This window comes from Nycticebus coucang, chromosome 17 (genome assembly GCF_027406575.1).
Source record: "Nycticebus coucang isolate mNycCou1 chromosome 17, mNycCou1.pri, whole genome shotgun sequence".
Lineage (NCBI taxonomy): Eukaryota > Metazoa > Chordata > Mammalia > Primates > Lorisidae > Nycticebus > Nycticebus coucang.
In genome coordinates, this window is record NC_069796.1 from 12688393 (window position 1) to 12705235 (window position 16843).

The 16843-nt window shown below is 46.9% G+C and overlaps 1 protein-coding gene across 5 annotated transcripts in view; it reads right to left on the minus strand.

Moving 5' to 3' along the window:
• The window catches only part of MCC (MCC regulator of WNT signaling pathway), a 425555-nt gene that overhangs the window by 103263 nt on the left and 305449 nt on the right, over positions 1 to 16843 (minus strand). For all 5 annotated transcript variants that reach the window (XM_053566014.1, XM_053566015.1, XM_053566018.1 and 2 more), the window contains one exon: positions 143 to 256. In XM_053566014.1, coding sequence (XP_053421989.1) covers positions 143 to 256 — 114 coding nt within the window. The remainder of the gene's footprint in view (positions 1 to 142; positions 257 to 16843) is intronic.

The window sequence follows — 16843 nt, forward strand, 5'->3', positions numbered from 1 at the left end:
TGGTTATTTGTTCTAATAGCCAGAGCAGACCAAGACACAGTGTTCATTAAGCTGTAATTTATTTTGTGAAAATTTCTACATCCACATTTATCTTAAAATTTTAAAAGTTAACGAACCAAAAAACCATATCCAGATCCCTTACCTGTGCCTTGGCCAATTTCTTTTCCAGAAGGTCCCGTTCCCGCTCTGTTTGCTGCAGACGTTTGTTGAGCTCCACGATATCTCCCTTCAGTGATGCCAGGGCTGCTGAATGGAGCTGCAGGGACAGCAAGGGCCAGGGGTTAGATGGTGTGGCAGAGGCTCCCTTCCTCCTCTCCTTCCCTGTAACTGCCACACCAAGATAAAAAAACAATCATCCAAAAGGGGACACTTTTGGGAATGAAAGTAAGTGCTACTAATCTCAGGGACAACAGACATAAATCAGGTGCGTTCCAGATAAGCTGGGTACACGGTCACCCTGAATGTCATGTGTGGGCAGTGGGACCCAATTTTGCATGGTATATTCAGGCAAAACTCCATCTTCCAGCGACTTTCCTCAAGTGATCCAGTGAGGATACTCTTGAGAGCTAGAGTGCAGCTGCCTGGCAAAAAAGGGCAGAATCAAACCGTCAGTTGTGAAAACTGAAGGGGGCGACATTCAGTATTTTTTACAATTCAGTCACCCCAACTGCTGCATGCGCAGCAGACCAACGGACAGCAGCTGCACATTAAGGTGGGAGGGCTTTTTCAGACGGTTTCTGTTTCTGGCTTGTCACTTCCTCCTGCCTCACTGCCCCCAGCAGACCGCACTGTCCAGATGCTTCTCACGTGCTAGCAGGCCCAGATCCAGAGCTCTGCTCCATGACACTATGAAAAGACAGACCAAGTATCTACCTTGATGCCTTGCCCCAGCCACGTCTCCTGGGCTACGTTAAACAGAAAGTTCTCCAGCAGATGAACAAGGCCCCCAGGCACTTACAGGCTCTCCACCTCTTTGACTTTTAGGCTTTGAAGACTCAGCTTCAGGTCCGCACACACCTGCCCACACCTCCCAAGGGATGGGACTGTCTGAGACCAGCACACAGACCTTGGGGCAATGGTCTGAAACCTCCTATGCCCTTCCTGTCCCTTCCAGGTGGAGCCCAGACCATCCCCTCACTGAATTCCATATTACATTTGGGTGAGGAACAGGAGTAGAGCAAATCTCTCCCCTGTTTACAGGCTTTCAGGTAGGAAGTGAGCAAATAAGTTTGATCTTTAAAGGTGGATGCAGGGCCGGGTGTGGTGGCTCACACTGGAAATCCTAGCAGGAGGGAGGCCAAGGCAAGTGGATCACTTGAGCTCAGGAGTTTGAGAACAGCCTAGGTAAGAGCAAGACCCTGTCTCTGCTAAAAATAGAAAAACTAGCCTGGCGTTGTGGTGGGCATCTATAGCCCCAGCTACTGGGGAGGCTGAGACAGGAGGATCACTTCAGCCCAAGAGTTTGAGGTTGCCAGGAGCTATGATGTACGGCAGTCTACCCAGGAGAACAGAGTGAGACTGTCTTTAAAAAAAAAAGGGGGGGGGGCGGCGCCTGTGGCTCAAAGGGGTAAGGCGCTGGTCCCATATGCCAGAGGTGATGGGTTCAAACCCAACCTCAGCCAAAAACTGCAAAAAAAAAAAAAAAGGCTGAGGCAAGAGGATTACTTGAACCCAAGAGTTGAGGTTGCTGTGAGCTATGACACCACAGCACTTTACCCAGGGCACAGAGTGAGACTCTGTCTCAAAAAAAAAAAAGGGGGGTGGCAGCGCCTGTGGCTCAGTCAGTGAGGCACTGGCCCCATATACCGAGGGTGACAGGTTCAAGCCTGGCCCCAACCAAACCGCAACAAAAAATAGCCAGGCGTTGTGCCGGGCACCTGTGGTCCCAGCTACTCGGGAGGCTGAAGCAGGAAAATCACCTAAGCCCAAGAGCTGGAGGTTGCTGTGAGCTGTGACGCCATGGCATTCTACCAAGGGGACACAAAGTGAGACTCTTGTCTCTTTAAAAAAAAAAAAAAGGTAAACACAGAACAATGGTATGCAATTCAACTTTGAAGATTTTCATTTCGCGTTTGGAAAAATGGTCTTTTCTAAAACCTCCTTGCACACCACAGGTTTGCTGCCAGCGTGCAGGTGAGGGTGGGGCGGGGCAGGAGGAGCGGGAAGAGGTGCAGGATTGGGAGTGGGGTTTCAAGGCAGGTGTCATTGTCAGGTGTGGTAGCAGCAGCCCTAGTGACACTGGAGCTGGAAACCACAGATCAACAGCTGATATGAGATCAGGAATGCTTGAAATTTAAAAAAGAAAGTCAGGCAAATCTGGCAATATTTGCTTTCTCATGTAGGGCTAAGGCTGCTCCAAAAAGGTCACTTTGGGTTTTAGATGCCAGGTTTTATGTGACGATTTCTCAACACAAATACCCATGTTCCCCTCGTATAGCATTTTTGAGAGTGCTTTGTCTCCAGCAGGATGGAAAGGAACCCAAACTCACTCCCTTCAACAGCTGGGTTGCCCTCTGAGCCTCTGAAACATGAGGATTCTCCTTCAGTGTTAGACTCTATGACATGTTACACTATCACATCAAGTCTCAGGAGAAGATTTGCCACTTCACCTCCAGGGAGAAGGAAAAGATACATTGAGAGCAGGAAACGTTCCTTAAGAAATACAGTAGTGGGGGCGGCGCCTGTGGCTCAGTCGGTAAGGCGCTGGCCCCATATACCAAGGGTGGCGGGTTCAAACCCAACCCCAGCTGAACTGCAACAAAAAAAATAGCCGGGTGTTGTGGCGGGCGCCTGTAGTCCCAGCTACTCGGGAGGCTGAGGCAAGAGCATCACTTAAGCCCAGGAGGTAGAGGTTGTTGGGAGCTGTGATGCCATGGCACTCTACCGAGGGCCATAAAGTGAAACTGTCTCTACCAAAAAAAAAAGAAAAAAAAAAAAAGGCTTCCAGAAATACAGCAGTGGGACCAAGGAGCCTGACTGCTTCCCTCCTAACACCCCTCCCCTACCTCTGGAGAGAAGGGCTGCCTGGAGGGGCTGGGGGCCTGGCGGAGCAGCTCTGCCGACTTCACAAGCTGGACCAGATGGAGAGCAGTTGTTTCCATGACCCACCCTGCAGAGAGGTCCAGGATGGACCACTGCCACGGGGCAGGGCACTGGGCTTGGAGCTGTTGATAGCTTTGGGTCTCCAGATTGCCAGGGAGAGCTGGGGTGGGGGAGTCCCTTCGCTTCTCCAGATGGAAGGTGTCTATAAAATGAGAACAGATTCCTGAAGAATCTCATGAATGTGAAGAGCAGGAATTTGTGGTACGTGTTCATTTTCCACCCAGTCATGGTGATGACACACTCTGGAATCTATCCACAAACCTCAAATAAGAAATATCTGAACCAGATGCCAGCTCCGTGACCCCACATAAGGCTACAACTCCAGAGACGGGAGGTGGAGGCAGGGAAGAAGCTGGCAAGCAGCTGCAGGGCGGTGCGGAGAAGTGGGCTGAGGGGTCACTCCTGGACCTCCAGAGCACCGAGCAGGAGGCGAGGTGAGGGCCCCCTGCAAGGCTGAGTGCTGGACCTCAGTCTCTGTGAATCTGAGGTCACAGCTCTTTCTTCCCAGTTTATCACTAACTCAGTAATCAAATGCTGATGTGACCCTCCTTCTTGTGGGGTTTTACCCCCTTCCCTCTGGCCATGCTGTCGGCGTCCCTGCAAATTCAAGAGCCAGAGTGTCTCCAAGTGATACCACAAGGAGCATGAAGGCACGTGTGTCGTGTGTCAAGGCAAGCATGAAAAATAAGAAGAAAAGGGGTCCTCCTGGGAAATTAAACATTTTTCTTGATACATAACTGTACATATTTGTGGGGGCGTATGTGATATTTTGATACATGCACACAAGGTGTAAGGATCAAATCATGGTATTTAAGGCATCCATCATCTCAGACATTATCAGTTCTTTGTGTTGGGAACATTTCAGATCTCCTTCTAGCTATTTTGAAATATATAATATGTATTATTGTTAACTACAGTCACCCTAGTGTGGTATCAAACACTAGGCCTTAGTCCTTCCATCCAACTATATGGTTGTACCAACTAATCAACCTCTCTTTATCCCCTGCCCACCCTCTGGTAACTATCAGTCTACTCTCCACCTTCATGAGATCATTTTTGGTTTTTCTAGCTTCGAGGTATGAATGTGAGTGTGTGCTATTTGTCTTTCTGTGCCTGGCCTATTTCACTCGCATAATGACCTGCAGTCTCATCCATCTGCTACAAATGGCGGGATTTCGTTATTATGGCCAAATAGTACTCCACTGGTGTAGGCACCATATTCTCTTCATCCATTCCCCTGTTGATGGGCACTCAGGTTGATTTTATACCTGGGCTATCGTGAACAGTGTTGCAATGAGCACGCGGTACAGATGTACCTTTGACGGTGCAGATACACCTTTGATATAATGGCTTCCTTTCCTTTGGATAAATTCTCAGTTGTGGGATTGCTGGATTGTATGGTGGTTCTATTTTTATAGTTTTCTGAGAAACCTCCATATTGTTTTCCATAATGGCTGTACTAATTTACACTCCCACCAGCAGTGTGTAAGAGTGCCTCCAGGGTAATTTTTAAAAGGACTGATAGTGGGTTTAAATAAATTCTGGAAAGGTAAATTTTACGAAAGCAACAAAATTATTAAATATTTATATACCTGAAGTTACATTTATGTATTTTGGGGGTCCTTTGAGTCATACCCTGGTTTTGGAAATGGCCTCTAACTTGAGTGGGAGAGCCAGACATCAACTATGAAGTACAACTAAAAGAAAATGTTTCATGAACCAAAGAGAAAGACAACCATATGCTGCCTGGAGTCTGTGTTATGCCTTCCTCAGCACAGACTTTTATTCATACTTAGGACCAAGATCCTGATTTTTAGCTGGTCATATTGCTGCTCAGCTAAAATACCCTAGTTCCCACCCTTGGATGCATTTGGAGCTGGGTGTAGCCAATGGCAAAGTTTTGGTGAATGAGATGTAAGTAGAAATACTGTGTTAGAGGTTTGGGAAAATCTTGGTACCTCATGTGATGGGTGGAGCTGTGGCAGCCATCTTGTGCCATAAAGATGAGCTTCACACTCTGGGGAGCTGAGAGGTGTCTGAGTCCCTCCCAGTTTGAGGAGAGACCCTATCAGCTTTGGACTGTATAACCCCAGACTTCTATAACTGCACTGTAAGAAATAAACCTCTGTCATATAAAGCATTATAGGTTGAGATTTTTCTGGCAAATGAAGTTGATCTAATCCTAATTTACCCCAAATTAGATAAACTTGGGTTCAAATCTTTCATGTCACTTGTTGGTAGACCACTGATTTTCAACTGATGTGCTGTGAAAACTTTTAAAGATTATTAATTATTTTTGAAAGACGTTCAAAGTACAGTAAGTATATTCTTTTTTTTTACATTTTTTTTGATAAGCATAATTTAAGTGTGCTGCAGAAGTTTCACGATAGGTTCAAGTGTGCTGTGAGATAAAAAAGATTGAAAAATGGTGGTAGACTGTCTCAGGCAATTTATTTAATCCCTTGGCTACAGGGTTGTTGTACAGACAAGTAAGACTGCCTCTCTGAAGTGACCAGAACTGTGTCCAGAACCCGGTAAGCTCTCAGCAAACGTGCGTCTCCTCTTTCCCAGCCAAGTCTCAAGACAACAGCAATTCTCAGTCAACAAGCTTCTCGGGCCAAGCCCCACCAGATGTGCTAAGAGACACATGAGAAAAACAGTCCTGTCTTGGGGACGCTTAGTGCCTGCTGGACTCGGGGGCCTGTGGCTGATTTGCAGATTCCGCTGAAATTCTAGGAGCTGACAGCCAAGGCTCTTAATTGCTGTAAAATTTTAACATGAGGCCTAAGCAAGGTTGGATAGGGCCTTGATACTTGCTTCTTCAAATCTGAGTCTAGAGAAGGATGTAAAGCCACATGTCCTCACGTTTCTGGAGGCAAAGGCCCTGATTCCCCAGGTTGTTCTGAGCACAGCTTCACGTTCATTTCACAGTGTGTATCCAGATGAAACCAAACCACCTAGACATTCAGCTTCAAGCTAACTGTCAAATGGCTGTTATTTTTGGATGAAACATTTTTTTTTTTGTAGAGACAGAGTCTCACTGTACCGCCCTCTGGTAGAGTACCGTGGTGTCACACGGCTCACAGCAACCTCTAACTCTTGGGCTTACGTGATTCTCTTGTCTCAGCCTCCCGAGCAGCTGGGACTACAGGCGCGCGCCACAACGCCCGGCTATTTTTCTGTTGCAGTTTGGCCGGGGCTGTGTCCAAACCCGCCACCCTTGGCATTGGATGAAACATTTCTTGAGTCACTGTTCAACTGGCTGTAAGCATGGGTCCACTTAGCTTCTGACTGATAAGGTTCCAGCATGGCGGGCTCCAGTGGGAAGTGAGCAGTGCCTTGGTAACAGTCTCTCCTGCTGGCTCCCCCTGTACTGAGGGGATAGATGTCTGTCCTGTCTCACACCTGGTGTGTGACAGAGGGTTTTATGCACGTACTTCGTAAGACGCCCTGGGAACCCAGCAGCCTGGCAACTCTGAGAGCCCCTCGGGCGTCCCCGTGTGCTTATGTCAATATGGTGCTTCTCCAGGGCGCTGCTGCTGGCAGGAAAGGTGAACACGTGCCCGCACTGTCCAGCATACACAGCCCTCTCCTGGGCGCCATTTCATTTGACCTTCACCATCGTGCCAGGCCTCTGTGGCCTGCGGGGAAGCTGTGCTCCCAACCTGCCAAGGGACAACTATTTCCCCATGAACCACAGTTATAAAGAGGATGCAGGACTTGAATCCAGGCCCCCAAATTATAAATCCACCATTTGGTTCCTCTTCCTGGGGTGTTAGTCTATCTTAAAAGGGGTCAGAGGCTTCTGTGGCCGCATCTAGGAGAGAAGAACGCGCTCCTCCCCAGGGTGTGTACCCAGATGCGGGTGCTGCCGGGAACCTTTTGGTGCCAATGGCAGGGACAGTCCTCCCTGGGTTGGTGGGAGGTGAGCGCATCCAGGGTGAAGGTGCTTGCTCTTCTGTTATTTGGTCCGGCTGTCCGAGGTGCTCGTGTTAGCTGTACATTCAGTGCCAGGGTGCTTCCAGTTCCCTCCCACTAAGTGACAATGGTATAACAGTAGTCCCCTCTTAACCAAGAGGACACCTTCCAAAAACCCCAGTGAATGCTTGGATCTTGAGTAGTACTGAGCCCTGTATACACTGTGTTCTCCTGCACATACATGACTATAAAAAAGTTTAATTTGTAAGCTAGGCACAGGAAGAAACCAACAATAACTAAGCATACAACAGACCACCGTGACACCTCAACAGTTGACCTGCTACCAGAGGTGGCTACTGCGGGACTATGGGACAGGAAGCACAGACGGTGTGTCTACACTGGACACAGAAGGACTCCTTCCGGGATAGGACAGAGCAGGGCAGCACCAGAGCTCACCAGGCTACGCCAACTTATACACAACTTAAAGCTTATGAAGAGTTTACTTCCGGAATTTCCCATTTCATATTTTCAGACTGTGGTTGACTGTGGGTAACTGAACTCAGGAAAAGCAAAACCGTGGCTAAGGGCAGGCTGCCGTACTATCACATTTTGCTGTGTCGAGTGTGCTCTGGTGTATAATTGAGCAGCACCCACGTTTTTTTGCCCAAACTTTCACGAAAATGCCCCTCGAGAAATTGGCTGGCTTTCGGCCAGGAGAGACACATGGGAGAAGGCTGATGCTCCCCTGGTAAACATGCAGATTGCACGGTCCCCCTGCAGCCGCTCTGTGAAGGATGCCCCTTCCCTCTCTCCTGGGAACCCTTCCCTCCCCACCATCTCAGGCGCTGCAGCTGAGATGGCCATATGCTTGTCAGGCAGCTAGGAGCTTCTGAGGTTGTTCAGCCCAGGGGCAGCCAGGCGGGTCCCTGGGGCCGGCACAGGGGTCCTGATCCCCTCCAGGCAGCCACCCCTCGGGGCTGGGCCCTCACCTTGCATGGCCACTGCCCCCAACTCATGCCCACCAGATCCTGGACTGTAACCCCATGTGCCCGGGGGCCCAGGCAGGAGAGCACAGTGGCCCTGGGAGACCCACTGGGTCCCCCTCTCCCGAGATGTACTACCCACATATAATGCTCATCTGTGCTTTTCCCTTAAAAATTTAGGCAAAAAGTGTGCATATACGGCAAAATACAGTTCTCCTAAGTGAGCCACTTGCTTTCTAGATACAACGCATACACATAATTTTCACTTGTTTCAGTGGTGATGATAGGTAGTGCCAACTTCTCTCACCCAGAGACCTCGTCATCAAAGAAGAAACAAGTGCAACTGGATTTCGCTGAGCACGTGCTCTGGGCAGGCTCCGCGCTCCACGCCTCAGGCGCTGCACCTAATCCCACCAGCCACAGAGCTCTGCAGAGGGAGGCAGGGGCAGATCTCAGGGCCAAACTCTGGGAGTGCTTTCAGAGTCCTAGGGCTTTGGAAAGTAATAACTCAAGAATAATATTACAGTCCCCACTGGCTGAATGTGGGCGGTACCAGGCTCTTGGGCTAAGCATGTGACACGCCGCATCTCATTTAATCCTCACTCACCACAATGCTGTGAGACATTGTGACAAGTCAGGAAGCCAAGGCACAGAGGAGAGCTAGGCAGTCAGTCTAAGGGTAGAAAACTGACAGACAGCCGGGGAGATACTAACACACAGACCCTCGATGCTTGAATCTTCTCTGCCGCATGCCTGACACCTCCAGCTCAACATGCTCTGCGGGACGTGTGCACGTGCATGAGTGTGGGGGCATGTATTTGGGAGGACGTGGGCACCGGCAGGGGTGGGGCCGTGGGGAGAAGCAGAATCAGGACCTCTGTGGATGGCAGCACCCAGGTGATCTCAGGTGGGAGCAGGGGAGGTGGCAGGGCAACCCTCGAGTGGCAGCTTGCTGTGAACTTGGGTGACTTTTTACCTACCATGTTTTCATCCTCTGTAGAAGGGTCTGTGGCAAATTGTCCCTGAGATTCCTCTGGTTTAAACCTGTAAGCACATGTGCCTGGCCCTCTCACCCGCCCACCTCTGAGTTCTGCACTGGGGGCCTTACGTTCTGTATTTCCCCACCCAGTCCCACAAAAGATCTGCTGAAATGCAACAATCCAAGGAAGCTTGGCTCTCTACAGACCTGATCAGCAAAGATCTTTTCCCCAGAAGTGCAAACAGACTCACACATAATCTTAGCACTGGCAAAGGAATCTGAGAACATTCTAAGTACAATTCTCTCAATGTAAAAAAATGAAACCAAGTCCCAGAGAAACAGGGATCATTAAATTCAGATTTCCTGGCTCCCTGTCCAGAGGCTTCCTCCTTTCCCAAAGGGCAACCTAAGAGTTTCTGGGCAGTGAATGAACGTGTATGTCCCAGATGTCCTCAGAGACAGCAGGAGACATCTGCGCGTGAGAAAGCAGGTCCTTCAGCCCCCCTCAAAGACTCCACATGCAGACTCTAATTCAGACACAGAGAACAGACTCTCTGGCAGCCTGGTGGCACCCCTGCCAGGCGGAGACCATCAGGCCTGTTCAGTGGCTTCTAGGACAGGAACACTCTTTTTCATACCAGAATTCCTGCTGTGCCGCATTTCGAGAAACACTGTTAATAGTCTTGAAACTTACAACTCATTAAATATCATCTACAAGATGCCTTACTGCATGCAAATCACTTTTTGATTTTCTGAGCCTTAGATCCCCTCAGAAATTCAGTTGTTGAAAATACCATTCTAAGGCTCTTTCAATTCAACAGAGCAAGTAGTAGGCTATGAGCTACAAAAACGGAGAAAAAAAGAAAAAACCCCAAACAAACAAACAAAACCACCCAAATGTGCCTGACACAGGTGACGATGTCAGATTGTAGGGCAGGGCCCCGGTAGTCACTGTGAAAGCAGCCCTACCTACTGGAGCACCAGGACCACTTAAAGCCGCCCTTCCCTTGCCTCCAATAAGTGGTCTGAAGACAGCCCCCAAGGAGGAAAGTTGTCTAAGACTGACAATCAGCTTTGAAGACGACCATTAATTCTACCCCATCTGCAAACAACAAGTTCCACCATGTCTCTTACTGGCAATAACTTTAGCTAACACAAGTGCTTCCTACGTGCCAGTTGCTACACTAAGCAGATAAAAAAAAAAAAAAGAAAGAAAGAAAAAGCATGTTTTTTTTTTTTTTTTTAACATGCTTTTTCTTATCTGCTCTTCACATAGCCTTCTGATACAGGGACAGCTGTTGTCTCTGATTTAAAGAGGTTGTTATTATTATTATTATAATAATAATAAGGTTAAAAAAGTTAAAGGTTAAAAAACTTGTCCAGTTAGTAAGTAGCTGAGCTAGGATAAAAGCCGAGCACCGTCTGACTACAAGGCCTGGTTTGTAACTGCTGTGCAAGAAAATATCACAGGACTTCTGAGGTCCCTGCAAACAACCCACGAAACTGTCGAGAAGATAAGATAGAGGGAGGGTTATTTTGGTAAGAGAGAAAAGGAGAACTGCAAGATTAGCGTGGGGAAAAGGGAATTTCCTCCTTAAAACGTCCAACATTTTAAGAAATAGAAGACCATTCAGCTGGTATCAGAGCAGGAAGGAATCAGAGACAAATTAATCTCTAGCTTTTCCATACTCTACAAAAGCAAGTTAAAGAGGAAAACACTGTAGTACAGGCTAAAAAGCCCTTAAAAACAATTAATTATGCTACTTAGTGCATGGAAGAAAATGTTTAACTTTTAGATCCTTAAAAATTAAAAATCTAAACAGTAGACTATTTTATAGACCTTTAAAAAGATTTACTATGCAAAGAGTATAAGACAACAGTAGCTATGACAAATAAGTCACTTAAATTTTTTCATTAAAATATTCTAATTTGTGGTGTTATTTTACTTTTTAAGGAAAACCAAAATTACGAGATTATGCAAGCATTGCTGGAAAGAAATAGACAAAACAAGATACTGCAATAAACCAGCTAAATACTCGCCTAAATTTCAAGGTGAGTTGCATCCTAATGACACATCTCCAAGGAGATGAAGATGTAACAATTAAATCTAGCTAATCAGAGGACATGAATATTTCAGCACACACTAAATTCTGATGTGATCCCTGAGGCAGAAACTCCCACTGAGAATTATAGGAACATGAGTAAAAAGAGTTCTCTGACAAGGCCTGAGTTGTTCATAAATTGTTACATTGATCCAATTTAGCAGGTATTGAATTTCCCATTCTAGAGAAAGCAAGTATCTCTAATGGTGAAACAGTCAATAAACTCTGCACATCAAGAAAGGCCAAAATGGGCAGCGCCTGTGGCTCAGTGAGTAGGGTGCCAGCCCCATATGCCGAAGGTGGCGGGTTCAAACCCAGCCCCGGCCAAACTGCAACAAAAACAAAAAAATAGCCGGGTGTTGTGGCGGGCGCCTGTAGTCCCAGCTGCTCGGGAGGCTGAGGCAAGAGAATCACGGAAGCCCAAGAGCTGAGGTTGCTGTGAGCCATGTGACGCCACGGCACTCTACCAAGGGCAGTAAAGTGAGACTCTGTCTCTACCAAAAAAAAAAAAAGAAAGGCCAAAGTATTTTTACAGCAATGGCTTGATGTGCTTTGAAAAGACCCTAATTTTTACTATATTAAGGACAATGTTTTTTCTTTGGAAAAGCATCTGAAGGTTTAGATTTGAGCATGCATATGATGTGCATACAGACACACACATACATACACACACATATACATGATCACACATATGGGCCTTAGAACACAAGACATGTGCTTTCAGACTTTTAATTAAAGCACAAGAGACACCCAAGATGTTGACTCTGTACAATCATTTTAAAACGCATTCCCAATGCTTTAAGATACTTTAACATGCCTTGTTACATTTAAAGAAAATCACTTTTAAAATGCCTGTGGCTGTGACATGCTCCCATGCCAGTGAAGGCGCAGGCAGGCCCGGGGCTGGCCTCACCACGGGATGCGGCTGACGGGCCACGTTACTGCTCACTGGTGCCTCTAACCCAGAGCACCAGGAAGGGCTGAGCAGACCTTTCACACCTTTCACATCCGCCCCGTGTTCTCTCCCTGATGGGGCCTTCTGATTGCTTCAGAGGACAAGCATGTGTCTAGGTAGGAAAAAGAAAAGGCTTTTAGGCTCGATTCGTCTCTCCTTTCCCAGTCACTCTAATGCTGACAACTCCAGTCCCCACATGGACCGCCTGGTTTCCAGAAAAAGAAAGCAATGGGAAAGACACTAGAGGGAAAGAAAACAACTAGAGGAAAACAATTCAGTGGTTAAGGACACAGGCTCTGTCAAACAGCAAAAACAAACAAAACATTGTGGTCTCAAGTACCAGGTCAGCCTTGGGTAAGCAACTTCTTTAACTCTTCCAAGTCTCAGTTTACTCACTGATAAAATGGGAAAGGTGCCCCCCCCATTCAGACTTGTGAGGATTAAATAAATGCCGAAAGTAAATTACTTAACCACAGTGTGGTGGTTACTTAATTGCGATCAGAGTGCTAACCACGATGACCGAAATTACCACCCTTGTTATCATGACCGAAAGTCTTGTCACCCTTTCTGCCTGCTAAAATGAGACCGGGCTTTGAAAGCAGTGGTGGGTTACCATGCTATCTCCTTGTTTACATGAGCCCTGATTAAGCAATCAGAACGGCTCTTCACACTGGGGCCTAGATCACATTCATCACAGTAATCTACACTCTGCCTTTCAACACGTGTAATTGAATCAGATGCTCCCTGCACCTCTCCTGGGCCAGCAGGTAAGCGAGCACATACATTAAAGCGAAACAGCCTGGAAACTGGGGTCAGGCTCAGCCTGCAAGCCTCTCCCCATAACACTCCGTATCATTCAGGTAAGAGACAATCAAGATCCAAGTGGGATGTGCACAGTGACAGTGATCCAGAAATGAACTTCCATAGAAATATGTCCCAATGGTAATAAGGGAAGACAAAAGAGTTTATTGTAAGCAAGGATGTTCGCAAAGATCTCACAATAGTGAAAACACAAAAATGGTTCATTGACTAAATTGTATGACAGGCATAGAACACTAAGTTGTCAACAAAATACAGAAATATATAAATACAGACACACACAAGCTTAACTTGGTAATCGTTATTCCCATAAATATGGCTGGTTTCCTGAATTCTTTCAGATTGATTTCCACTGGCTCCCCACAGGCTCTCTCCCCTCCCACTTTCTATCCCTTCACTCCTCCTTATTTTATCTTTATTTATTTATTTCTTGAGAAAGAGTCTCACTTTGTCACCCTGGGTAGAGTGCTGTGGCATCATAGCTCACAGCAACCTCAAACTCTAGGGCTCAGGCCATCCTCTTGCCTCAGCCTCCCGAGTAGCTGGAACTACAGGCGCCGGCCACAACACCTAGCTAGTTTTAGAGATGGGGTCTTGCTGTTGCTCAGGCTGGTCTTAAACTCCTGAGACAAAGCAATCCATCCCCCCTGGACTCCCAGAGTGCTTTGATTATAGGTGGGAGCCACCGTGCCTGCCCTTACTCCTCTTTATTTTTCTTAACACTTACCAAGCCCGGACATCGTATCATAATGGTATTTTGCTTACTGGCTGCTCCCATGAAATAAGAACTCCAAGATATCAAGAAGCTGGGGAAATAGCTAATGAATAGGATGAACTGTGCCTGGCACATGTTAGAACTTCAGACAGTATCTCCTGAATGGCTAAACTTAGAGATTTAGAAAATACAGATAAAAGAACTTACATTATCCTTACCCCCACCACCTGGAGATCTTATCACCTGTGAATATCTGTCAGACATTTATCTACACGTAAATATACTTAAAATAGCTTATGTGAAACCATATGTTTAAAATAGTACTCTTCTGCGCCAAATATATAACTAGAAAGAACTCTGGAAGGCACATAGCAAAATGTTAGCAGTACCCCAGGTTATCTCTGAGAGTGTGAGTGTAGATCTTTTTCTTTATGTTTATTGTAGTTTTTCCACAATGAACATAAATTAGTATTCTAATAATTTTTCAGGTGTTTTCTTGGCTCCAGTTACAAAATAGTATGGCAAACACAAATAAGCAGAATATGTATTCCTGGCTCTCAAGGAGTTGCCAGTGTACTCAGGGAGATAAAAACTCGGATTTTCAGAATCTGGGAGGTGGAAAGATCATCAGCTGTCCGGGCAGAATCTAGCCTGCAGGGTTGCCTATAGATGGTCACTACTTCTAAGCGATAAAAATCTCAGCGACTCCTCTAACAGCCAAGCTTGTTTCACTGCTGGACAGCTACGATCCTTTGTAAATTTTACTTCACGGGCACCTCTGAAATCACCTCCTTATAACTCCATTGGTCGAGCTCCACAGGGAGAACAAAACTCTCTTCTATACTTTATACTCTCCAAAGAATTCAGTGTATTAGTAACATCCTTCCTAGAGCATCAGATCTCCAGAACAATCCCTCATCCCCAGGATGTCAATATTCCCTTCGGTGAATGGTCCTGGAACCAAGTACAGCACTCCAGATAAATTCTGTCTAGCACACTTCCCACGTGCCAGCCGATGGCTTTACAAGGGCTTTTGTGGAATTTTGACAGTCACCCTACAACACAGGTGTTATGGTGACCTTATTTCATGGATTAGGAAACTGAGGCCCAGTTTTCTAGTACTTGAAACCACAAACTTTCAAGCTAATCTATCACATTTACCATTATCAGATCTCATTTACCCTGGGTCACTCATTTTGAGATCAAATATCTGGTGTGGGCTGAGGCAGAGTATGAAGAGTCAAGACGGCGGACTGGGGCAGGGCCACACCAGATGGTTTACAGAAGTGCTCCTAAACTGGAAAGGCTGCTGGGACCAGAAGGGAGTCCAGAGAGAGCCCCATACTGGCTTTGACAGTGGAGGGAAGCAGCTACTGTGCAGGACCCGGCTCTTGCAAGTAAGCTGTGCACCCAGCAAAGCTGGGGCACCCTGACCCCCACCCCATCTGTCAGGGATACCCTGCCCAGGGTCTGTGAGGGCTTCGCAATCCCTGGCCAAATGATAATCATGTCAGAATTGCAGATGATAAGCTCCAACACAGTTCAAGGGAGCCACAGACCCGGATGTGAAGCCCCGTGGTTTAGTCTGGCTCAATAGCATCCCAGCTCCTTTCCTGCGAGGAGCTGCTTCCCCCACAGGAGCAGCCTATCTCTTTACTTTCTCTCTAGAAACCACAACGTGATAGTAATTTGGGCAAGTAAGTAAGAGCTCAGCATTATTTTATTATACAAAGCCTCTCGGTTTCTCTCCCGACCTAGAAGGATTTTATCACATAGTACCTTGCCAATTTTCTTTCTTACAAATTTATTTATTCCCTTTTCCTGCCCCCTTCATTTCACAGGGTAGTTCTTAAAGTCTATCAGTGGGGGTGGTGGTGAAACGCAGACTGCAGATGAAAAAGCTAAGGACAACGGGCTCATCTTTACCCTTTGGTTGTTCTAGGGACTCTGTGACACCCTTTAAAGAGAAGCATAAAGAATAAGAGGCTGCCACATAGGTGGGCTCATGGAAGAACCATGCCTCGGGGCGCACACATTTATTGGTTGTTTCTGATTTTATTTGCAATGGTAGGAGCCTCCAGTGGGGAGGCTCTGTCCTCCAGCCCCTGACCACCCAACAACCCATGCATGGTTCCAGACCTAATTCAGTGACAGTAACAGAGAGAGAGAGAGTCTGGTTGCTCAGGGAGGTGGGAAGATCCTGGGTAATCCCAAACAGCACATAGCCCCCGAGAAGTAAGGCCTCTGTCATCACACATCTTCAGGAATGGTAGTGCTTCCTTCCCACCACACAGGTTCACTTGCAAACTAAATCTGTCTTGTGCGGGGCGGCGCCTGTGGCTCAGTCGGTAAGGCGCCGGCCCCATATACCCAGGGTGGCGGGTTCAAACCCGGCCCCAGCCACACTGCAACCAAAAAATAGCCGGGCGTTGTGGCGGGTGCCTGTAGTCCCAGCTACTTGGGAGGCTGAGGCAAGAGAATCGCCTTAAGCCCAGGAGTTGGAGGTTGCTGTAAGCTGTGTGAGGCCATGGCACTCTACCGAGGGCCATAAAGTGAGACTCTGTCTCTACAAAAAAAAAAAAAAAAAAAAAAAAATCTGTCTTGTGCTGCGTATTTTCCCAAGCTCAAGAAGCCTGGTCTAATCATTAGTTCAAACACGCCACGGCAAAAAGGGTGACATCTAATTCTTGATTTTCTTGCTATGTCTACCACCCCTCCCACCTCCTGGTATACACAGCCCCAGAATGCAAACAGGAAAATTCCCTCAAGCTGCCTTATTTTTTTTTACCTAAAAGCAGAAAGTTAGTAAACTAACAAAAAAACTATTAAGGAAGCTGTTTAAGCATGAAACACTTCCAACCTAGACAAAAAGGTCAAAGCAAAGCCTAAGTCTGGCAGCGACCAGAAATGCTGCCATTTCAACAATACAAAACCCCAAGTTTACCCAAACTCTTACAGCTAAGCCTCATGACTAAAGCGAGTCACACTGTCAATCAGCAGGCACAGGCCTAAAGGAAGGAAGGCGTGCTGGACGAGCACGAGCCTCGTATCCTGCTGGAGTCTCCTCAGGGCCCCGAGTGAGCTCCTCTGTCAGGTCAAAATTCTGAAATGTTACCATGAAACAGTGCCTGTGATAAAGTAGTTTAAACACAAACCTCACTTTGAGATGAATACATGATAATACGATCCAGACTCTGAGAATCTCCCCACCATCTCAATACAGGGCATCCTTTCTAGACAATATCAAGTTTAGTTCTGGGCCCCAGAAAA